The sequence below is a fragment of the Sinocyclocheilus anshuiensis genome, unplaced genomic scaffold (genome assembly GCF_001515605.1).
Source record: "Sinocyclocheilus anshuiensis isolate Anshui unplaced genomic scaffold, SAMN03320099.WGS_v1.1 scaffold641, whole genome shotgun sequence".
Lineage (NCBI taxonomy): Eukaryota > Metazoa > Chordata > Actinopteri > Cypriniformes > Cyprinidae > Sinocyclocheilus > Sinocyclocheilus anshuiensis.
The window spans coordinates 1,283,703-1,308,366 of record NW_015536503.1 but is presented as its reverse complement, the minus strand read 5'-3'; the positions used below and the strand labels follow the sequence as shown (position 1 = coordinate 1,308,366).

The following is a 24,664-nucleotide window of genomic DNA, read 5'->3' as shown; positions in this document are numbered from 1 at the left end:
GTGTGTATTAAGTTTCTTGTTTCAAAAGAAACAAAAGTATGGTGGGTGGAAAGGAGGGGAATGTTTCCACCATGCAAAAAAGGCAGCATGAAGTCCGCCGAAAGGGAGGGAGCCGGGCTGCTTTTGTTGTATCCAGAATTCCCTATCTTTACCAGTTGACACAGTATGGGAACTTGCCAATGCCTGTATAGTCGCAGCCTCTCGCCTCCCAACTTTTTTCTCCCTAGTTTTTTTTTGTTCCAACTGCATTTGGACTGCTCCAGACTGGGGGAAGTTCTTCTCCAATTGTCTCATTTGAAAAGGACGAAGAAATCAACCCCTCCCTCTCTCCTTTTCTTCCCTCCCTCCCTCCACTCGTCCTCTCTCTCTCCCTCTCTGTTCTTCTCTCCATCCCCTCCCCCCGTGACAGAGCACACCTGCCTGATCTTGGCTGCAGGCATCCACACAGTGATCAGCCTTCGGCCTGCCACGCTGTACATCAGCTCCAGCCCTCTCTGGATTTGCGGGTCTTTGTCTGCAGCTCTACACGCTCCTGTACGTGCAGGTAAGATCAGCTCACCCAAAGCTCTACCCTTAACCCTTCTGAGTGATGAAAAGCAGGGATTTTGATTGACAGAACAGACTGACCGTCTCAAAGAGAGGTGGACGGTTTGCACTGATGAAATGTGAGTATCACCCCTCTGGAATCTCAGTTTGGTGATTTCTGCAGTTCATTAAGGCTTGGTGCAGAAATGAAGACTTTGCATTGGAAGTTTTGAGTGAATTTGCTTAATTCTGGCATATCCTAGATTAATTAATTCAAGATACTGAATGCAAATGAGAGAATACATGAGTGAATCGATGATAAAAATGCATTTATTTTAGCTTCCTGCATTTTTGTACCTTGTTAATAGCTGTGGGTTTGCATGTGGATTAAGGTGCTTTGGTTGCATTCTGATGAGAAAACCATCCTTTGTATTTCAAGCTAGAAAATTGTGTTTATGCAAATTGATTGCCGATGTCATTTTCTTTCTGGTTTGGTTGGAGAGGACAAGACCTTTTCAGACTTTTCCAAATTGTGACAAGTATCCCTGCTCTTTGAAACCCCCACACATACTCGCTGTTGTGAAAAAGCCATTAACTTTTCGAGGGCCCTTACTCGCTTTGCTCCGACTTTTCCATCCTGGTTTTTTTTCCTTTTGTGTGCTACTTGGCATTTAGAAAGAATTCATGTAAGGCCTGGAAACACTAGAGGATTTCTAACAGCGCCTTCCTCAGATAGACCTGTCTGGGGAGACGTTCTGTCCTCTGGCCTCGCTCTGCATCTGCTTGCCTCCACTCGCTCCAGAAGTCGCATCCTAAACACTTTATCCGTGGCTTGGAAGCCAAAGTGCCTTGAGCCATATCAGCTGAAGGATGATAGCACTCTGAAGGAGAAAAGAGAGATGGAGAGAGTGAGCGCGTGGGACTGGTGTCTCATTAATCCTTTAATGATATAACTTCCTTCCAATGGCAGGCAAGTCTGACAAGGCACTTCCTGGTAATCCCACCACCAAATTCCCAGCTAAATTAAAATATTCAGGGTGGGCGGGGCTGTAGACAAAGGTTTAGACTAATTCAACAGGCATTTCGGGTTTTAAAAGTTGGGCTAATTGGGTCATGTATTTCTCTTTGGTTGGGGTTCGATTTGGGGTTGGGTTTAAGGTTAGAGAATGCTTCTCTTTTGTATGGCTTACAACTTGCACTAATTGCAAACAGAACTCAAGTACACAGTTTGTACCATGACAGGAAACTCTCGTCCCTCTCTTCCTCCCTTCAAAAGACAGCGTCCTCGGGCCATGCAATAAGTATTCTTTGGAAGCAAAAGGTCTCCATTTGGCTCCAACTATTTGATGTTAGAAAGAGAGAGTAATTTAATGGTAGCCATGCTGGTCGCTGCCGCTTTTTCCTTTTCTTATTTGCCTTTTAACCCTTTGAGAAAAAGACTTTGGAGCTTTGGACCAAAGTCAAAGCAGTTGCTTATGACAGATAGGCAGTTGCCTTGGAAAAAGGAAGTGGGAGGATGATTTAAAGAGTGCTTGAATATAAATGTGAGCAACTGGGATTGTCTTAGATCGAGCATATAGTTATAGTCATGAGTTTGATCCTTTTTTTCAATAATCAGCTGGCCTTCAGCATAAAATTGCTTATTCACCATCTGAATAACTTTTTGTGGCTTTCGGGTAGGTGCTTTTGAAGACAACCATGTTTGATGGGTTTAACCATGGTTTTGATCTGTGAGAAAGTCTAATTGTGCTTTGGCAGTGGCTTTGGAGTTTAGGAGTGCAGTTTGTTGAGCTGAATATTAAGTCCACATTTTTAGGCTTTTGCACATTGAGTATTATGTCTTTTTGTGCTTTTGTTTTGACACATGACTCATTGGAATGAGCATATAATTACATTTCTGAACCATTCTCTCAGTGTTTGAGTAATTCTGGATATTTTAGAGCTTTCAGTGGAGGAATGCTTTCATAAATAAAAGGCAGGTTTTGGGGTGCAATGATAAAACTGGTCTATGTGTATGTTTTCAAATGAAGGGAGCACACATGTTTTAAATGTCCTGTAGCCTGTAAATACCTTTCTGTGAGTCATTGCTGAAAGGAGCAACAGGTCAATGTGTGTGTGTGTGTTTGTATGTGTGTGTGAACAGAGAAGAAAGTGAGATATGTAGAGCTGCATTCTATTTTCATACAATTTTCATTATTTTAATGAGTGTTTGCTACCAAATGCCAGTATGCATTTCTTGTTTTAAGCATAAACTTTTTAAGCAAAAAGACTTTTTTTTTTTTTCAGAAAACAAGACTTATTGCCTTTTATGTAATTTTACTTCTGAAATAAATATATGTTGATTTAGGACTGTTTAGATATTCATACAGGAAAACAAGACAAAAATACTAAAAAAATATTTCTCTCTCTCTTTTTTTTTTTTGCATACAATTAACTGCAATGGATAATTCTAATGTTTATGTACATGTTCTATTACTACTACTACTTAATAAACAGTAACATAAACACTGAGTTTGATCACATGGCTTCATCTGCCACCACACTATGCCATAAATCACTTATAGTGCTTTGAATATGTCAACCTTTCTTAGACATAATGCTGTCTGAATAATACAGTACAAAACTATAATTACTGAACAAACTAATGTCACACTTCTGTAATATATACACCTGTAGTGGAGCAGTCTTGAGATTAAACTCAAATTTAGTGTGTGTAGGTGTGTATGTATACAACATATCAGCTATTTATGTTAGTTGTGCTGTTAATCTGCACTATATTATTTATTGCTATAAAACATTTTATCAATGTCTTTAGGTTCTCAAGTTTATCTTGTTTTAAGAATGTTTGCAGCAAGACAAGATTTGGTTGATTGAGGGAGAGAAAAGGAGTGTCAACCCTCCCTTTTTTCTCTGCTGAGACAAATCAGACCTGCTGTGACACAACTCAGACCTCAAGATCCTGAAAGACAAGAAGGTAGAAATGCTTGGAAACTGAGAGACCTAGAATGAGAGGAAAAGTGGACATTTTTCTGTCTCCTCTTGATTATTATAAGTCCACATTTATAAGACCAGAAACAGGCGAGTGCTGATTTTGGGTTCTGTGAAACACTTCAGTTGGATCAGATTGTTGCCTCACCCGCAGACGGGGAGAAATCAAAGCCGAAGGCCTGTAACAACCTGGCAGAAGCTGATAGTTAGGCACAGAACTGTCTGGGAAAAATCACATCTCAAGTTTATTTAGAATCAGTTCTGATAATTGTTGACGCATTGAGCCATATGACACTGGTCCATTGGTTCCTGAGAGGAACACAGCATCCTTTCTGTTGAGTCGTTTTTTTTGGCTACATTCTCTTTGATATGATCTGCAGATCCAAGTAGTGTGAACTGAGAAAATTTACCAGCCTTAAATTACTCTTACCAGCCATGAATTATTATTTTAATTTCATTTTTAAACCATGTATAAAAACAATGTACAGATAAATGTATAAAAATATCTAGATAATTTTTTTATATATTTTTTAATTTTTATGTATAATCAAATATTAGAAATCACGGAATGACTATTATATTATGTTATTGACACTGAACATGTTTAATCACACTGATTAAACTATTGATTGCATAAATTCAATATTTAATGAATCTTAAAGGATTCATGAATATTTGTAGCTCTCTGAAGTTGTTTATTCACAAAAGGCTTATATTTAGACCCTGTCAATATAATAACATTTATAATTCAGTGTCTATGCAAGCATATAAAAATGCATGTGTGCTAGAACCAAACTTGACCTACAAATACCCCTCATTAGTAATGAGAACTTATTGCATGTTCACATTCCTTCATGTGATTACCAATTTATTTATTTGCCAAAAGCCTATTTTTATTCCTGTTTTGTGTTTGGAGAATGTGAACTTTGTGCCCTGCCTGTTTTTTCCCAGCAAAGTTATGACACCATCAGTCTGTCTTGTCTGTTTGCCTGGCTCTCATAGCAGCCTGCGGTTTGTTGACAGGACACAACTCAATTGCAGCAACAGCTTCCCATGATCCCCCTGCAAACAGAATCGCTCATGGTGACAGCCTGTAATGCTCAGAGGGCTTTTCATACTGCTGACCAACTCCTGAGGCTCTAAACACATACTGTGGCTTCATTCCTGATGGGAATACATATAGAAGAAAGGGTTTGTGCAGCTCAACTGGTAGAGCATGGCGCAAGGTCATGGGTTCAATTCCCAGGAACACACAAGCATAAAACTACCTTGAATGCACTGTAAATTTACCACATGCTTAAATGTTAAAGGGCAAAGTGATACTGCAGTGTGTTTGCGCAAAGCGTCTTATTGCCCACTGGGTCAAAGGTAATTAAAGGTGTCTGAAGTGATGCATATTGTATCCAGGCCTGAAAACGTAGCATTAAATCAAATAGCATGTCTAAATTGAGGTTGGCAAGTTGTTGTTTTGAAATGCCACTGAATAAAACAAAAATTTCTCATTGTTTTTCTTGAAACATGGATACTGGTTGAGCTGTAGGAACCTCAGAAAATTGTTTCAACGTGCTCTCCCATGATGCAAATCAAGAAATCAGAGGTTGAAAGTCACTTGCCATGCTTTGCAGGAGTTTTCTTCTGAGACTTCTAAGTTAGTCTTTTGAGAGAAACTGTTATATTTACACTTTGTGTGCTTGTAGATAATTGCGAATATTCATAATTGTTTTTATACGTCATAAGTATTTTTATGGTTCCTGAAATATGTCACAAACTTCATCTTATTTAGATCTGCACTAAGATTGAATGTATGTATCATTGCCTTCTCTTGCTTGAGAAATGAAGAAAAGCTCTTTTCCAGAGGTTTGTCAAGGTCAGTTTCTGGGTTTCCAGAGTTTAACAGGGGCACAGTGGTTATTCGCTGTCCAAGTGACGTGGCCGCCCGGAGGATTTGAACTACTGTAATTATGCTGTATGTTGATTACATGGACCTGAGATGACCCTGTAAAGTCGAACTGAGCTCTGGGAGTTTCTGTACCTACTTTACAATTTCCTCGTCGTTCAGAGACATCCAGCTACTCCTCAGACATATGTTTATGTATTATGCTTGTGGACTGATTTGTGCACTCTATCTGAAACAGAAGATGGTTATTTTTTATTATGAATGAGGGCATGAATGAGTTTGGTTATGCAGTTTAAACCCAGGTCAACTATCAATTCTCACTGATATAGTGTGCATGGTTGTCATTTTAACAGTGTATAGCAGAAGTTTTCAAATTTCAGGGGGCTACATGGATATGTCAGTTTAACCCAGTGTTTTAAAAAAAACTTTTATAGAATTTAATATTATTACCGTTTAATTTTTATTTCTAACAACTGTTTGCAAATTTATGAGTTTAATTACAATTTATTTAATCTATAGACAAGTTTTTTCATGCAATAAAAGTTTTTTTTTTTCTTTCTTTCTTTCTTGAAAAAAGTTATACATTTAATATTACTGGTAGAAAAAAACACTGTCAGCTTAATACAATTAATGTTCACCAGATAATATTTGGATAACTTGCTTTGACTTTGTAACATGATCCTTCAGAATTCATTATAAAATGCTGATTTGGAGCTCAAGAAATATTTATTATTGTTATCAAACAGTTGTGCTGCTTAGCTGTGCTCTTCGATGATTACTGTAGAAAGTTCAAAAGAACAGCGTTTATTTGAAATATAAATCTTTTGTGACATTGTAAATGTCTTTACTGCCATTTTTGATCAAGTGAATGCATCATTGCTAAAAAAGTATTAATTTCTTTAAAAAAGTAGTTTTGATAAATCTTTGATTTTGGGTGTCTTTGGCAAAAAGTTTGGCAATCCCTAGGTTTACAGCATTTAATAAGATGATTCCCTTATTTATAAATAATAGTAGTGACTGAAAATGTATGAAGCACATTTCGGAAGAATGTTTCATTAAATTAAAGTTCATTTTAAATAATTTATTACACCCACTGCGGTATACTGTGTTGTTCATAATTCAATTTATCTCAGTCTTATTTTATTAAATATAATCAAATGCATTTAGTCATATAAAGCTAACCATCAGTCTAACAGCATGAAAAGCCGCAGCAATAGCCACCAGAGACCTCTAAAATCTAATATAGACCTAAATTTGACCCCTGACCTCTGCCTTGTTATCGCCCACATTGCTCAGTCACATTCATGCACCCTACATCTGTCATTTGACTTTTAACCTCTCACCATCACAGATCCTGAGATGCCACCCAGCATATTGCCCCTCACCTTTAACCCTTTCTCTTCTCCATTTTAGCCTCCAGGCCTCCATCAGCAACATGAAATCGGCCTGTCTCTCCCTGCTTTTGGTGTCTGTATGCTGGGCTCTGCCCTTCCGTCAGTCTGGCTTTATGGACTTCATGATGGAGGACGAACCGGGCTCAGGTTCACCCATGCCTCCGACTCGTAAACCACCCATTCAGACGCCTCCTGTGCTACCCGAGGAACCTGATGGACCTTTCTGCCCCTTCCGGTGCCAGTGTCATCTGCGAGTGGCCCAGTGTTCTGACCTAGGTAAAGACTTCATGATACTAGACTAGACTGCTTGATGAAAGCTGCATAGGCCTATTTGACACTTTTTTTTTTTTAAGTATCACCGTCAGTGTTTCTGGCTGGATGTGGGCAATGATCAATGACAAAAACAAACTTGATAGCATTTAGCAGTAAAACCACAGACTGTAACAGTTTGTTAGCTATCTGTATGATAGCCTACTTATTGTTCATAAAACTGGAAAGTACTTTCTCTGGCAAGCTGTAATTTAAAGGTGAAGTATGTAATATTGACAGCTAGTGGTTGAAATGGGCACAGCAGTCCAATTTCAAAATAATAGAGACGGTTGTTTCTCCCTCCTCCTCAGACTTGACGCTCATGTGGGTTGCCAGATTAAGGACACCTAACAGAAACAAGCACAATTGACAATAAAAGGCAACAAACCTTACGCCGTTAGGTGATGAGTTGGATTATCTGCATTTTAACATGACTCTGGTCATAGAGTGTTTTATATGGATGCTGAGGCTTTTTAAGTCGGGTAGAATCTACGATCTCTGACCCAGTTTGTTTGTTGGATTCCGTGTCTGCAATACGCTGTGTTTTCTGCCGATTGGCAACCCGGTGTGTCGGAACACTCAAACAACTGCCTTGATACCCCCCCAGGACATCCTTGTAGTCACTTTGCAATGCCTGGCAACCCAGCAGCACACTAACAACCACATAGAATCAAATAGAAACTGCCTAGCAATACTTAGCAACACCCTAGCAACCACACAGAACACTCAAACACCTGCTTTGCTTGCCCCCAGGACATCCTGGTAGCCGCCTCTAGCAACCCAGCAACACACTAGCAACCCACCTAGCAATGCCTTAGTAACACCATAGCAACCACCTAGCAATGCCCTAGCAAGCACACAGAACACACAAACGCCTGCCTTGCAACCCCCAGGACATCCTTGTAGCCACCTTGCAATGCCTAGCAACCCAGCAACACACTTGCAACCACATATAACACAAAAGAAACTGCCTAGCAATGCCTTAGCAACACCCTAGTATCCCCTTAGCAACACCCTAGCAACCACACAGAACACTCAAACACTTGCTTTGCTACCCCTCAAGACATCTTTGTCAACACACTAGCAACCACCTTGCAATGCCTTAGCAACAACATAGAAACCACCTAGCCATGTCTTTGCTACACCATAGCAACCACCTAGCAACCACACAGAATGCTCAAACACCAACTTTGCTACCAGAAAAACATCCTTGTAGCCACTTTGAAATGCCTAGCAACCCAGCAACACAACAGCAACCGCCTAGCAATGCCTTAGCAACACCCTAGCAACACGCCAGAACAACCTAAAAGCCCTAGAAAATGTCTAGCAATCTATCGAATGGTCCTATTTGTCTGACCTGAAAAACCTTCAAACTGCCTAGCAACACCCTAGCAACCCCACAAGCAACCCTCAAACAGTAACCATCTAGCAACACGCTTGGAACAACCCAGAACAACCTGGCAAAGCCCTAGCAGCCACCCACAACTCCCTTGCAAGTCCTATTTGTCTGACTGTTTGATCTACAAAACCTTCAAATATTGAGCTTGTAAAATTATTTTAAAATTTTCTGAAAAGGCTTTGTCAAGCCAATATCAAAGTTTGTCTTTATCTATTTTTTTTTCATGCTGCTTAATATGTGTCATTGTTTTGCTTTCCATTTCCACTGTTTACACCTGATGTCAATTATTTCACAGCATAAACTGTCCAAGGCCAAGCAGCCACAAACAAAACCTCTCTCTCTGTTTGATCTGCCCATTGTTGAGTCATCATTGAATTACTAATGTCACCGTTTCAAAACCACTTTAAATGTTTTCATATGCTGTTAACTGCCCTCACTTCCGTACACGACTAGGCGCTAACCACCAGACGGCTGCCTCATTTTCTTAATTGAATCCCCAGGCGTGTATGTGTATGTTAATACTTGAAAAAGTCTAGTCTGTTCTTTTATGAGGTTACTTCCAAATGATTACCACTTCTCTTCCTGTAAAACTGCCCTGTCTGCTATGTCACTGTGATCTACACAGAAAAGAGTCAGAGTATTGTATTAAAATTGGACATGATTATGTAATATTTACAGCATTATAAATTTACAGAACATAGTCAAGAAGGGTTAATAAAACATTTCCCAGCATGATTTATTATGTAATGTAGTGTAACTGAGTTGCTGTAGCATGTTGTCTCAGTTAGCATAGCTTTTTCAAACAGGAAATTACTTAGAGGTTTGTGTGATAAACAGAATGTCTGTTTGGAAAGAAATACTGTTGACCAGGCAAAACAGCAGTTCTCAATAATCCATTTGCAATGTTAACACTCAACCCCAGTTAAAATGGACAGGGAAAGAACGAGAATGAAAATGGGATAAGAACAAAGACAAATAAGAGAAGAGTGAATATTTGAGGACTTCAGCGCTCATCTGCTCTGCAGGTCTTTTGGCATGAAACAGACCTGGAAAAGAATGGAGGTGGGGGGATAGGTGTGCCGACAGGCCTGTTCTCCATCTAACTTCCCCTCTTTCCAGTCAAATATGTGACCCAGTTTATATAGCTCTGCAGCTGCAGGGAAAACCATCTGGAAATAGTGCCAGAACCCAAGAGCAACTAATGGCAAAAATTTATTTGTTTGTCTAGGAAAGTTTGATTAAGGGCCTGCTTGTGTTTTTACTTGCTGACAACAGGCTGTAAGTGTGAGATACTCCTCTTTTAGGTACCAGTTGATATGAGGTTAGTATTTCTTGTATGTTACAAGTGGGATAAGTGTAAAATAGTCGGTGTTAGGTAATGGTCCACATTGTAGTGTGATTTACATTATAAAATTCTTGTGGATTAAATTAAAGTGACGTGACATGTGGCCAAGTATGGTGACCCATACTCGGAATTAGTGCTCTGCATTTATCCCATCCAAAGTGCACACACACAGCAGTGAACACACACACAGCAGTGAACACACACCCGGAGCAGTGGGCAGCCATTTTTTTTGCTGCGGCACCCGGGGAGCAGTTGGGGGTTCGGTGCCTTGCTCAAGGGCACCTTAGTCGTGGTATTGAAGGTGGGAGAGAGCGCTGTACATTCACTCCCCCCACCTACAATCCCTGCCGGTACGAGACTCGAACCCGCAACCTTTGGGTTACGAGTCCGACTCTCTAACCATTAGGCCACGACTTCCACTTCCACTTCCAACCGCCTCCCATGTTTTTATTCTTCTCACCAATAAAAGTAGGAATGAGTTTAGCATCCATGAGTCTATTAATGATGGCTTTGTGTTTTTCTCCACTCTTGATTTTGATTCAGTTGCTGATTTCAGTGGCTAAATAGTATTTCTAACCACAGAGGACCATTTGTTTTTGAATAGTTTAACATTCTGATTATTTTATTGCCATTTGGGTTAAAATTCTAACATGTTTACTCAAATTGAGTTTTTTATTATGTTATTAGTGCTTTTTTGATAATATATTCCTTAATTGATTGCTGTGATTTTGGCTGAGACATGTAGCCATTAGAAAATGAGACTAAAAAGAGCCAAACGAAAGGAACATTTGGGAGATATCTCAACAGCAGTGATACGTCCAACTGTGATCTCTGTGTCCTCTGTCCTGTTGTTATATAATTATCAGGAACATATTCTTAAACTGTTTATACACATGCAGTGATGAGGAAACTCACCACAAAACAAAACCAAACATTGTTTGTGTGAGGTTCTGCCTAAAAAGCTTTTAGAGTTGCTAGAGCCGATATATTTATGTGTATGTATGTGCATGTGTGTTTACCTATTTTTTCCTGTGTTTTTCTTATGTTTGAAGCAAACATTTTGATACACAGTGGCCCCCGAAAAGCTTTTGGACACTTAAAACAAATAAAAAAAAATATTTATTCACAAATACATTTTTTTTTTTTTACATTTCAAACAAAACATGCTTGTGCTGTTTTTATTCAAAATATATGCCACTTGGTTTGATATTTTTGTTATATAATGCAAAGACATTCCTACAAATGGAAGTGTGGCTTAAGTGTCTAAATACGTTTTTGTTTTCACTGCATATTCCATTCATGTAGCTTGGTCTGCAGCACATTAAATGAAAGCAGAGGCATACTGTCGTCCAATGTTGGCAAAATCAAACTCCCCTTGTGTGGAAATCTTATGTCAGCTTTTTTGATTGACAGCATCGTACAGCTTTTATAATCCTTCCAAGAAAAACTGTGAGATATCTGGCATAAGAGTCATCTATGATTAACTCAGTGAACTTTCAGCACTGTTTCGAAATACTAAAACTTACGTGAACCATCATCATAACTTCTCACTGTGTTACATTCTGGAAATGTGGTCCAGCATCCAATTGCACATTCAGACTTTTTTTTAGTCTATGGAGTCGAGGGCTTTGTAAGGAATTGATTCATTATTCATTTTGATGCTGTTTTCAGTATTTTAAGTGTTATTTTGTAGTTGTACTCATTATAAACCTGACTGCTCAGGCCCTGTAGCTAATGAAGTATAATTTTTATTTTATTTTATTTTATTTTAAATAATTTATTAATTTAGATTATGAGATGAATAAAGAAAGAGGAATATAAATTAATTAGTTCTTTAGTAATGTTTTATTTATAATGAGATATTTACAATTAAACCTTTTTTTTGTCCCTTTTTAGCCTAGGTACAGACTTTTTATTTTTATTTATTTATTTAAGAAATTCTTCTTGTTACACATGTAGAATGGTAGCTCATAAAAGTTAATAGAAATATTTCTATAAACGGTTTTGTCTATACAATAACGGCTGGAGCTCATCCAAAACCAAGACCACTCCAGAGTTCACATTCTTTCTGCCATTTATATGTTTTTCAGGAATGTGGCTATTCGATTTAGCACCACAATTTACACTCTTGTAGGATTTTTTTTGTCCGTATCTGAGTGTCTTCTGTTGGTGTTGGACCAGGATCCATATGTCTACAGTTGATGAGATTTCAAAGTAGATTCTAGCCATAAAAGCCCAGATCAGCTCATATCCCATTTCATCAGTGCCGTTTTTCTTACTACTTGTGGTATTTGTGTCTCTCAGGTCTGAAGAACGTTCCAGAAAAAATTCCACTTGATACCACTCTCCTGGATTTGCAGAACAACAAGATCTCAGAGATCAAAGAAAACGACTTCAAAGGCCTCAAGGGTCTCCAAGTGAGATATTCAATTACTCACTCTTTCCCTTGTTCTCTCTCTTTTTTTAACTGCATTTTCTTTAATTGTCTAAATTGGATCGTAGAAGCAATGACATTTCTCAATCCCCTTTTAAATCCAAGTAACCCCTCATGGGACAAATCCTATTTCACTTATATATACATTTTGAGATCAATTGGCTGCTTGCTGCTGATAACTGGAAGTGACAGCGTGATGTTTTTGCTATGACCTTGAAAGCATCAATTAAACACAGAGAACATAGAGTCCAAATCAAAGCCATTTGTGAGCTGAAAAAATCTCCAGAGAAAACTGTCGTTTGTCTGCCAAATGTGGAATTAGGTACTAAAACTATGTTTTGCAACCACAGCAATCTTTGAAGGCAAATATCTGCTCCAATTTTTCGAAAACACTGCAAAAAATTCTCTGGAGATCTTCAGAAACACTTTACAAAACAGAGCTTCAGAGAAACTCATAATCCGGAATATGAAATCCTCCGTGTTTCCAATCCATTATCTCCAGAAGACAGCTCTGAGTGTGAGAAATGTGTCATTCCCACATGGCGCCTGGATCTAATGAAAGATGAATGCAAACAGAACATAAAAATGATGATTTTTTTCACTGGAATGTACTATAGATTATACCAAGTAGCTAGTGAACTTTATATGACTGAATGTCAGGGGTGAAAACAATATTACAGACTTGAACACAAATACTGGAACAACTTTAGGTTGAGTAATTAAAACTTTTGCATTTAAACACTAATAACTAAAGAATTATACCAATAATACCATTTGCAGTCATGTAACTGCCATAAGGTTCCTAAAGGAATGACTTTTTTTTTCTTCAGACACTCATCCTGGTCAACAATAAGATCACCATGATTCATGCCAAGGCCTTTTCTGCTCTGATCAATCTGGAGAGACTGTACTTGTCCAAGAACCTCCTGAAGGATGTTCCTGCTAACATACCGAAAAGCCTCCAGGAGCTGCGTATTCACGAGAACCAGATTAACAAGATAAAGAAGTCCTCATTTGCCGGCATGGCCAATGTCATCGTCATGGGTAGGGATTTTTGTCTGTGCTTATTAGAAAACATTATTAGAAACAGTGTAACAATACTGCAATATGAACCCGTGAACATGTTGACTCTGTCTTGTTTCAGAGCTGGGCTCGAACCCTCTGAGTAGCTCTGGAGTTGATAATGGTGCTTTTGCTGATCTGAAGAGGGTTTCTTATATCCGAATTGCTGACACCAACATCACCTCCATTCCCAAAGGTACAGAATCATCCCTATTGTGAATAATGATGGAGGCCCCTTTCACTTCAGTGAATTGTATCAATACAACATCATTGTTTTTTCATTAATCTGTGTCAAAAATGTTCAGGTCTGCCCAGCTCTCTGTTTGAACTTCACTTGGATGGTAACAAGATCACCAAAGTGACTGCAGGCAGTCTGAAGGGCCTCAAGAACCTGTCCAAGTAAATGCATATCTCTTCTTAATATATTTGTAATTTGTTATGCAAACAAACAGTTGATTTTCCTTCATGGCAGACTTGAAGAGTCTGCATGGAAACAGCTAAATATGTTTCTGAAAAGCTCAGCAAAATCTGACTCCGAAAGGAAAGAGTTTGATACAGAGGAAATAATAATTCAGATTTCATTAGGTTTGTTTTGAATTTGCATGAGAACGACCCTGTGAGACTCAAATACCATGACATCATTGAATGGATCAGTTTGCTTTGGATCACACAGAGAAATTAGAACATTCATATTACAGAGATTTTCCACCGCACATGCCGAGATGTTATAAAAGACTATTGACTCAGACTTGAGTTGAGTTTGTTAATGATGGTAACACAGTGTGTGTTTGCAGGCTGGGTCTGAGCCACAATGAGATCAGCGTGGTGGAGAACGGTTCTCTGGCCAACGTGCCTCACCTGAGGGAACTTCATCTGGACAATAACATGCTGACTACGGTCCCGTCTGGCCTGCCAGACCACAAATACATCCAGGTGAGAGATCTCACACAAGTTAACATGCCATTTCCACACGTCTGTAAGTCACACGTTGTCACGCTCTCGTTCCATCAATTCCAGGTGATCTACCTTCACGCCAACAAGATTGCTGCAGTGGGAACAGAGGACTTCTGCCCACCCGGCTATAATACAAAGAAGGCCATGTACTCAGGCATTAGCCTGTTCAGTAATCCAGTGCCCTATTGGGAGGTCCAGCCGATCACCTTCCGCTGCGTCTTCGACCGCTCGGCCATTCAACTGGGCAACTACAGAAAGAAATAGAGCGTCCCTTCAGATGGCTTAGTCACTGTTTTCATCCCGCCCCTTCCTGTCTTACCTAATCCTTTCAAGCACATAATTTAGTTTGAATGTCTTATCTCAGTTAACCCGAAATAAACTACAATTCCATTTTCAACAGGCAGTTTACTGGACAGATACCACACGATGCTTTCAAATAGCCAAATGCATATCATTATTGTACTGAACATACATATTGTGTTGATATAAGTGCAGAGGAGAGCAGAAAATGTACGATTTTGAAGAAAATAAAAATAAAGAAAGTAAAGCCATGACCACTTAGAATATCCAATAGTGCACATCACCCGAAATGATCTTTTTTGAAGGTCCGTTTGGATCTTCTGGACCTAAGCCATGTTCTTCTATGTTCTTCGCTGGCCTGCAGAGCGGGCAGCAAGGGGTTAACACATGTCAGCCAGTGCCAATAACAAGAGCTTGTATGCTAGAATGTACTCAGATATTACTTTCCGTGTTGCGCTAGTTCAGATTGTGCTGTTAAAAATCGTTGTTCATTCTCACGCAATGGATTGAAGTGAGAGGAAGTTGGGCTGTATGAGTTTCTCTTCGTCTCAATTCAGATGCTTTGGTGACATTTGTGTTCATTAGTTTCCTCAGATCCCGTCCGCTCTACCCAAGTGAACATAGCGCTTCAAGATGTAGAATAAACTATGTTGTCATTACGACGAAAGTGATTCCCAAACTAGCATGCTTTTGCTGCTCTGGTGACTGCCGTGTTATGTGCGAGCTTGTTTTTTTGTACGTGTGTTTCTTTCTTTTTTCGTGTTTGTTGATCATCTGTGTTTTTCAGTCTGGAAGGATCGGGAGGGAGACGACGGACATGGACACCTCCTGCTTTCATGAGAGTCATGAATGTCTCTTGTATAAACGCTGTATATATACGCTGTATAAAAGAATCCTATTAATGCTTTGAAGCACAAGCACTTACAGTAGTTTGGACTTTAATATATCGGCAATAAAGGTAATCCCTTTCTTCTCTCTCTCTTTTTCTCTCTCTGGCCAATTGAGGGCTCCGACACAGGTGTCTTGAACCAAATAAACAGTCAAATCTCTCACCGTGCTTTCATGGGAACTTTCACTGGGTGGTTTACTGGGTTTGTTCGGGCACAGGGTTGGTTTTCAGGTAAATGAAACCGAATGATGCCTCAAAAGAACACACAGGACAAATTTTCTTGGATGGATGCTACAGTCGCAGAGGGCCTTGAAGAGCTACGGTAAAAATGTCACGTTTGTGTGCTAGGTGTCAAACAAAACTCAGTTTGTGTCATTTATATGAATTATACAACCATTGCTCAGGTTAAAACACTAAGGACAAAATTATATATTTTTTTCAATGTTAAAGCCCTTTTAGGGATCCATTTCTAAGTCAATCCAAGGAACAAAGGTTTTCTGAGCCTTTTATGTGGCCATTTTATTGTGTCCAAAAACAGAAAATAGGCCTACAAAATAAATTAAGTTATGGTTGTTTTTTTGTTTGCAATAAGACATTCAGTCCTTTTAATTGAGTGGTTTCATATCCTTTAATTCATCTCAATTTTCTGTTTTGAAACTGAAGTATTATTCTTACTCTGTATTTTGTTTGTCTGATATAGAAATTGCAGGTTTTACAAATAATAGTTGCAATTGTGTCATCTCACTGTCACCACTGCAGACAAATGCAGTTTCCTGGTCGACCATAAACAGACCTTATGAAAATTAAAAAATAGTCATGAGTCTCTTTAAACACAGGGATTAACTGTTAGGATGGAAGTTAATAGTAGCCTTTGTGGACATGAAAAATATGATAGAATTTACTGATTTGATAATGACGAACGCTCTAGGCAATATATGAATCAGGCACTTCAGAAGACGGAATAGAGATGCTGAAAATGTAAGTTAAGATTATTTTTGGTTTAGGTAAATTCTTCAATCAACTATGAAGAATGCAATGAAATGGTAAGACATTGAACAGTAACAAATAAATACTTTTATGTCTTCTAATTTTCATATCTATATGTTGGGATCATTTTCATATAGCAGAATTTTTTTAATTCATTAATTTCATAATATATCCACCAGGTTCTCTCTCGTTTCTGTTTAGTGCCCCCTTGTGGATTATTTTGTGCTGTACGATTTTGAGTTCTCTCTCAGTTCATACACATTTAGCTGTCATATGAGCTTTAATAATTAAGCTCCTCCTCCAGAACTCAACTGTAAAGCGCAGTGTGTGTGTGTGTGTGTGTGTGTGTGTGCGTGCGTTTTTGTGACAAAAAAATATTGTGACAATATAAATTTGTATAATGACAAAGGTATGACATAGGTATTACAAGGAGAAGGTGACTTTTCAGGACATTACCCCATGTCCCCACTTTTCAAAACACTTATAAATCACACAGAATGGAGTGTATTGAAAATCTGAAATAGCACAAAGTTTCCTGTAAGGGGTAGGTTTAGGGGTAGGGTTGGTGTAGGGCAATAGAATATACGGTCTGTACAGTATAAAAACCATTACGCCTATGGAATGTCCCCCTTTTCACAAAAACAAACGTGTGTGTGTGTGTGTGTGTGTGTGTGTGTGTGAGTGAGAGAGTGAGAGATGGAGAGGACACAGTGTGGGATTGTGTATGTGTAAATATATGAGTGTGTGTGCCAGAGAGCTAAGTGTATGAGAGGTATATTTAACAACTGTGGCAGTTTAAAGCATCTCTTCTTACTTGAGGGAAAAGGCTAATATCACCACACTGCACTGGACAAGAGCTTTACAGTGAGTGGAGCAGAGGTGGGAATAAAATTAATAATAAAATGATTATTATTTATATAAATTAAAAATGGCCAATTTAAAATTTTCCAAATGGCATGTTTATTAATTATGTTGATTTAAGAAGTATAAATATCACCCATAATCATATATCTACACCAAAGGACAATGTTTTATATCTACACAGTTTTCTGTGAAAGCCTGTTGCCTGCCTTTAAAAAAATATTTAAATAAGCAAATAAAAAGATTATTGTGAAAGGGTGTGTGTGTGTGTGTGTGTGTGTGTGAGTGAGAGAGTGAGAGATGGAGAGGACACAGTGTGGGATTGTGTATGTGTAAATATATGAGTGTGTGTGCCAGAGAGCTAAGTGTATGAGAGGTATATTTAACAACTGTGGCAGTTTAAAGCGTCTCTTCTTACTTGAGGGAAAGAACTAATATCATCTCATTGCACTGGACAAGAGCTTTAAGGTTGAAGCTTAATGAGGACAGCAGAGGCTCACAGAGGAGAATGTACAGCATAATATCAGCATAATATTGTCAGTTTAATATTAATTATATAAAATAATTTGAAGTGGCATTATTTTCATTAATGACATCCAAATGACACATTTATTATTTGTGTTGTGGGATTTAAGAAGTATGAATATCACCCACAATCATATATTTACACAAAATGACTTATACATATCTACACAATTTTCTGCGAATGCCTGTTTCCTGCCTTTAAAAAATTATCTAAATAAGCAAACAAATAAAAGGATTATTGTGAAATAATGTTTAAAATAAGAAATAACGCACTTTGTAGCATATAAAACAGTTTTGTTTTTGTTATTAACTAAAACAAATAAAGCTGAAATAAAATATAAATATTAGATGAAAATTTAAACAAACTGAAATGACAATTAAAAAATTGTCTTGCAACTAATTGAAATAAAGTTGAAGTGTTAAAACTGAAATAAATTTGAATTAAAGTTAATAGATGTTTACAAAAAGACAATAGTAAAATGACAAAAGCACATAACAAAATTACTAACATTTAAACTAGAATTAAAATTAAAACAAAATAAAATCTAATCCAAATGTTAAAAATATTATAATAGTGTATTAATAATATAAAATAACTAATATATATTAATATAAATTCACATTCAGATCTAAAGTTGAAATGTTTTATATAAAAAAACAATATGATGAGTGTTGCTATCAAATGAAAAATAAATAAGATTGTAGAAGATTGTAGAAGTGCTAAAATTACTAAAACTGAAATAAATATAAATTGTATTTCAAATAAAAGAATAATAAAAGTGACATATAAATTAGTAGTACTTAAATTTAAATGAAAATGAAAATATAATAAATACTATTAATAAATACTATAATATTATGTAAATAATACTAAAAAAAACCTGATAAATGTCACATTTGAGATATAAAGTCTAAATTGTTTTATTTTTAAAAAATGTATATAATATAATATATCATATCATATAATTAAAATGTAATCTACTGACAGCACCAAAATGAAGTAATAATTTCTGCTTTATTGAATAATGCAAATTTAAAATCAGCACTTTAACACATTCCTGTCACAATTAGAATTGATGCTTTGTGCGCCACATCATGACAGAAGTGATTCATTCTCAAAATGGTAGTCTCCCTCAGAATAGGCCTGTGCTGAAACCCTGAGTGTGAGCTTTGATCAGCTCTCGGTCTCACATGCCTCCACAGCATGCAAGTGTGTGAGCTGTGACATCTTAACTAGCTTGCTGGTATTATATTAAGTGGATACACTGAGGTCTGAAATTACCCTCACAGCCGCCTGTGGCACATGTGCTACCATGTGTGTGTGTGTGTCTGTGTGTGTGTGTGTGTGTGTGTGTGAGTGTGTGTTTGCCAGTACTGAGGTGTCTGAGGTGCATTTGTCCACCTCAGGATCACCCAACACTTGACTATTTGTGTCCAAACTGAGTCTGAATAGCTCTAGCTAATTAAGAGGAGAGCTGATAGCAGGGATTTTTACATAACATAACATAAGGGATTTTACATAAGTGAACATATTGTTCTAAAACAGCAGCAGTTCAGACATTTTCGTAACACCAATTTGCACCTTTAAAAAGATTTCATAAATTATAAATATTATACATACATACAGTATATATTTATATATATACAGTGGGTACGGAAAGTATTCAGACCCCCTTCAATTTTTCTGTTAATATATTATTTATTTGTTTGTTTATTCAGACATTTTAATTTGTCAGACATATATATATATATATATATATAAATATATATATAACTTTTTTTTTATTCATGACTAATCATTCAGAGTTTTGAATTGATTTATGTGAAATTCATAGTTTGAACTGATTCATGGAAATTGATGGAATGTATCAACTCTAAAGTCTTTTTTTTTCTTTTTTAACACATTCACACTAGACAAAATCATCAGATTAGTCAAAAATAACTGATTCTGAATTCTATCATAGCTGATTTATATGAAATTCATAGTTTGAACTGATTCATTTAAATGGATGGAATGTATCAACTCTAAAGTCTTAGATACACAAGCTAGATACACAATGTTGTTTTTGCCAGCAAATTCATGACAAATATATAGTGAATATTTAATATAGCTAGAGTCAATTAGACTCTAGTCAAAAGTGTCAGATAGCCACGATTCATTAAGCATCATCTCAAAGATAGAGTAACACCAATGATTTTTCATAAGTTAATGAAGCTGACTGACTTTTACTGGTTGACCAAGGTTTGTGAGCTCACTGTTTTGCAGCTTTGTGTTTCACTGTAAACTTAAGCCACACTGAAAAGTTTTGTAGCATTTTTCGTTTGTCAGCTCTCTCTGCATTCTTAAAAACCAATGTAAATTGTGTGTGGCTAAATCAGTTTATTGTTGACAAAGACATGCATTGTAATGGGAACCATATGAGGTATTTCTCAATATAATTAAATGAGTATCATGACTTAGCTTGAAAACAAGATGAAACTCATTTTATTCAAGGATAAAAATGTTAGTATGACTGAAGCAACTGGACAACATTGGGATTTGCAAGTAAAGGTAATTTTTAAGTGTCAGATCAGGTAGAAATAGCAGCTTAAGATATAAGGAGAGGAAACATTATACAGCTGTTGACAAGATCAGAAGAATCATCAGCTTTTTGATATATTCATAAAACATGTTTCAATTTACTTGGTTGCATTAGAGTATTATACTTGTCTCAAAAACATCCAGGCCAGGAAAAATGGTTGGAAATTACGAAACTTGACTGGAAATGTCTGGTGTTGTCAGAAACCAAGACACAGACGCAGTTGTGGACTTTCCTGTGCGTAGTTTTGAAGACAGAGGGAATTTACCCACTAAACTAATGAAGGTGAGATGAAAAGAGGACATGATACTCAACAGAAATCCTCAAGGAGACAGATCTCTCAGTAAACACACCAAAGTTGGTAAATGCTGGACCTTTTCATGGAACTGGTGTTGAGAATCTTTCCAGTGATCTTCAGGATGCTGAGGCTTTCATTTTCCGTGTGTGTCAATGTCCAGACAGGAAAGACCGTGAGAACACAGCTGGACAACAGAATACTCTTACAATACTTAATAACATCATTACTCAAGTTGGGCTGGTAATAATCAGGCTTGAGAAGACACCGGCTTTATGGTCAAATAAATACGTTTATGGTCAACAACAGCAACAAAACTGCAGCTGCCTTACTCAATAAATAGAGAATTTTACTCAATAAATAAATAAATAAAATGTTATAGGTTGGTCACTGTATATTTTACAGTGCGTAACTGTGTATTTCATTTAATTATAGTATGTTATAGGATAATATAGCACACTCAGGTGTGCATTAATAAAATTAAGAAAAAAAACTTTAAATCATAAAAATATAATCTGAACAAATATGATTGTTCTGGAAATTACCTTGTCCCCATAAATGATTAGGCAATTTTCATTCTTTTTGCTTTACAAAACACATGGATTATTTTTTGTATTTTACAGTAAAATAGGTTTAAAATAGGTTTGTCATTTTTACAGTCTCTTCCTTTTAAAATAACCAATATTTTTAAAGTGTATTGCAGGGTTATTAACTAAAACTAAAACCAAAACAACTCGAAATAAAACTAAACTTAAACTGAAATAAAATATATTTAAATATATACATTCTATTTTTCTAAAAAGGCAACATTTATCATTTTCAGTTAGTTTCATTTTCAGCTTGATGTACTAAATAACTCAATCTAAACCAAAAAAATAAAAATGGATAAAAACGATGTAGACAAAATAAATAAATAAACAAATAAATAAAATAAATACTATTACCAAAATTACTAAAACTTTAACTAAAATTTTCATGAAAACAGAAAATATCAAATAAAAACTAATTCAGAATATTAATAAAAAACGATATAATTGTATCTCAATGATACTAAAATAAGAGTTTTGTACTTCAAACGAAGCTAATTACCACCAGTTAAGTGAGCATGTAAAGTGTAATAAATGACCTGCCATATAACTATGTCTAGGGGTGTGTTTGAAATACCTAAAAAAAAAGTGCTTCTGCACAGGTTTGCCCTGACCTGCTCCTGCTGCATAACTTCATCCATAAAGTCCAAACACGAGCTCAGCACCATGTGCTCGCCCTAAAGGCCTGACAGATGAGTGGAGTGAGTGGAGGGGTGACCTGCAGGGGACGTGACAGATGAGGAATGGGTGTTAAGGTCATAGCGCTGTACTGCTGTTGATATGGGACAGGTATGAGCACTGCAGCAGTCAGATTGATCCAGAAGAATTTAAGACCACCCAACGGCATCAGATCTGTGGCCTAGCAGTTAGCGCACATGCTATAACACGCCATGGTGCACAAGTATATAACTAGTGTTTGAATCTGACTCTTAGTCTCTTGAATCTGTTGGGCCATTTTTTTAGTAACATGATGATGTTTAAATGATTTATTTGTTTAAATTTATTATTATTACATTTTTTTAATGATTTTATTTCCTTATCATTTTATTTTTTATTTCATAATGATTTTTTGATTTTTATTTTGTTTTCTTTTATTTATACTTTGTTTTAAATCAGCACTGTAATTAGCCTGACTAACATGCTGGCCTGACATCTTTTAAGTAAAATGATGATCATTGACCCAACATGATTTATTTATTTATATGTATTATTTTATTTTATTTATGCTTTGTTTTGAATCAACACTCTCAGAACCTGATATTTAAATGATGATAATGTATTTTAATTGAATTTAATGTAAACTTTGTTTTGAATCAACGCACTCAGTAACCCTAATATCTTATCATCATTTACTAAGTATAATAATGCAATATAATAAGTAAATAAAATCTTAAAATAAAAAATGTAAATGATGACCATATACGTCAGTTTACAATCTTGTTGTTATTGTGATTTATTTCACTATTTTATATTCCGTTTTAATTATTTTATATGAATTATTATTTTATTTTATTTATTTATTACATTTGGTGTGCAGATTTTATCTTCATATTCTTTTTTGAGTTTGCAGTAGTAATCCAAGACAATACATAATCTCAGCTCCTCTGATACACATGACGTTTACAGAACCGACCTCTCATCTGCTTTTCTGGCTTTACTGCATTCCTAAGAGCCAATGTGTGCTATTAAAACTAAACTGACCTGCAATCAGCACCATCTTTCCTAGGTCCCTCATGACATACAGCCCACCACCGTGTGCGAGCTTCCCATCACACAAACCTATGACCACAGCCAGACAGAAGCCGTCTGGATTTTATGAGGCTTAAGGTTAAAAGATGGCACACTGTTTGATGATATACAATCTACCAGCTGTTAAGAATTGGATACACTCTCTGTTCAGATAGACAACACGGTTATGTAAGTCTGGTTTGGCCCACTACCCTCTTATTTGGTCAGTTTTTCCAAGTCTTTTTTACAGACCAGTAGTCTAATAGCAGGCAGCTGCCATCGCAAGTAGCAAATTTGTTTTATTAATTTTTTTTATAGATGATTTTCCAAATAGTTTCATTAACCTTTGTTTTGTTAAGAACATTTATTTTTTTATGAGGAATGCTTATAGCATTGGCTATGATGGAGCCGACAGTGGAGGTGTTTGTAGGCTTATTTGTGTCTCACACACAATTGTTGAATTGTTTTGAGGGATTGTTTGGAAAGGATGGGATGGAAAAATGTGCGCGTGTGTGTGGTGACTATACAGGTATATATATTTTGCAAACCCTCCCCAGTTAGTCTTTATTCCTTTCTGTGTTCCCTGAAGAACTACATGTACCAAACTGCTTTGCTACACCTGAACCTTGATAGAATCCATATGTTTCTCAGTGAACAACTGCTAACATCTACACACTAGAACAGCCTCACTGCTGTTTTCTATCAACTGGCTTGAGTGTCTCTCTCTTTCTCTCCCCCTCTCTCTCTCTCACTCTCTGCTTTCTCCCTCCCTTACTCTTTCTCTCCAGAGTCCTCGGGCCGCACACAACTCTACCTGAAGTCGTGCACAGAGAGAGAAGCAGGAAGGTAAGGATATCTAGAATCTGCGGTTATGAGTAGAAAGCTCATGCTCACTTTTGTTCTGTCTGGATGAGATTATCAGAAATCTGCTTGGCAGATTTTTGGGGTGGACTGAAGAAAAAGTATGATCCTATTGTGGATATTCAGCTTGGTAATGTTTGAGAAGCTTCCATGCACGCATTTAATTCAAAACACGATGTTAAGTTGTTATATATATATATATTTTTTTTTTAATTGATTAATTATTGAAAATGCATGAGCTGATAGAATTATGCATGCATGAATTTTTAAATTGTGCATGAACAGAGATTTCATTTGGCATTTTCCATGAATTGTTATACACAAGTACAGTTGCAAAATTCCATGCATGACACCTGAACTAATTTATTCTTCTTTTCTTTTAACTTTCATGAAACATTAATCGATTAGTCAATATTATAAAAGTACTCTTGCATTATTCTTCTCAAGTTCTATCATTTGCCATTCAATAATTCTTCGGCATAGCATGCAAAGACAAAGTGAGATATAGGAATGAGGTAAGGTTAATGTAACTTGAGATGAACTTGGATCTGCACATAAGTAATGTGGGTCTAATTTGCAAAGGGAGGAATGGGCCTATTTGCATTCTTGAGGATGAAGTCATCAATTTCCATTAGAAGAATGTCTCTGGGTTTTGTTTATGTCTGAGGTTCACCATAGAAAGTTCTGTTATTCTTAAACATTTTTTTCCACATTTTAATATTGCCTCTTATGTAACCATGTAAAC

General features: G+C 36.7%; 2 protein-coding genes across 3 annotated transcripts in view; both read left to right on the top strand.

Moving 5' to 3' along the window:
* Positions 1 to 236: 236 nt before the first annotated feature.
* On the top strand, positions 237 to 15,087 carry LOC107690767 (decorin-like). 2 transcript variants are annotated; one of them, XM_016489188.1, is made up of 8 exons: positions 237 to 544; positions 6,824 to 7,080; positions 12,162 to 12,274; positions 13,122 to 13,335; positions 13,436 to 13,549; positions 13,659 to 13,752; positions 14,148 to 14,286; positions 14,371 to 15,087. In XM_016489188.1, the coding sequence occupies exons 2-8, from the start codon at positions 6,846 to 6,848 to the stop codon at positions 14,569 to 14,571; spliced, it is 1,110 nt and encodes a 369-aa protein (XP_016344674.1). In that variant the 5' UTR covers positions 237 to 544; positions 6,824 to 6,845; the 3' UTR covers positions 14,572 to 15,087. The 2 variants fall into 2 exon arrangements, with proteins under 2 accessions (XP_016344674.1, XP_016344680.1); XM_016489194.1 differs by lacking the exon at positions 237 to 544 and adding an exon at positions 2,151 to 2,201.
* Positions 15,088 to 23,808: 8,721 nt separating this feature from the next.
* Positions 23,809 to 24,664, top strand: part of LOC107690761 (lumican-like) — a 3,370-nt gene continuing 2,514 nt past the window's right edge. The window contains exon 1 of the mRNA XM_016489178.1: positions 23,809 to 23,904. The gene's annotated coding sequence lies outside the window, so the exon portion shown is untranslated. The remainder of the gene's footprint in view (positions 23,905 to 24,664) is intronic.

Coding starts and splice junctions, on each gene's coding strand:
- LOC107690767 (XM_016489188.1), top strand. CDS start 6,846: ATGAAATCGGCCTGTCTCTCCCTGCTTTTGGTGTCTGTATGCTGGGCT. Junction 7,081..12,161: donor GGCCCAGTGTTCTGACCTAG/GTAAAGACTTCA, acceptor TGTGTCTCTCAG/GTCTGAAGAACGTTCCAGAA. Junction 13,336..13,435: donor GGCCAATGTCATCGTCATGG/GTAGGGATTTTT, acceptor GTCTTGTTTCAG/AGCTGGGCTCGAACCCTCTG.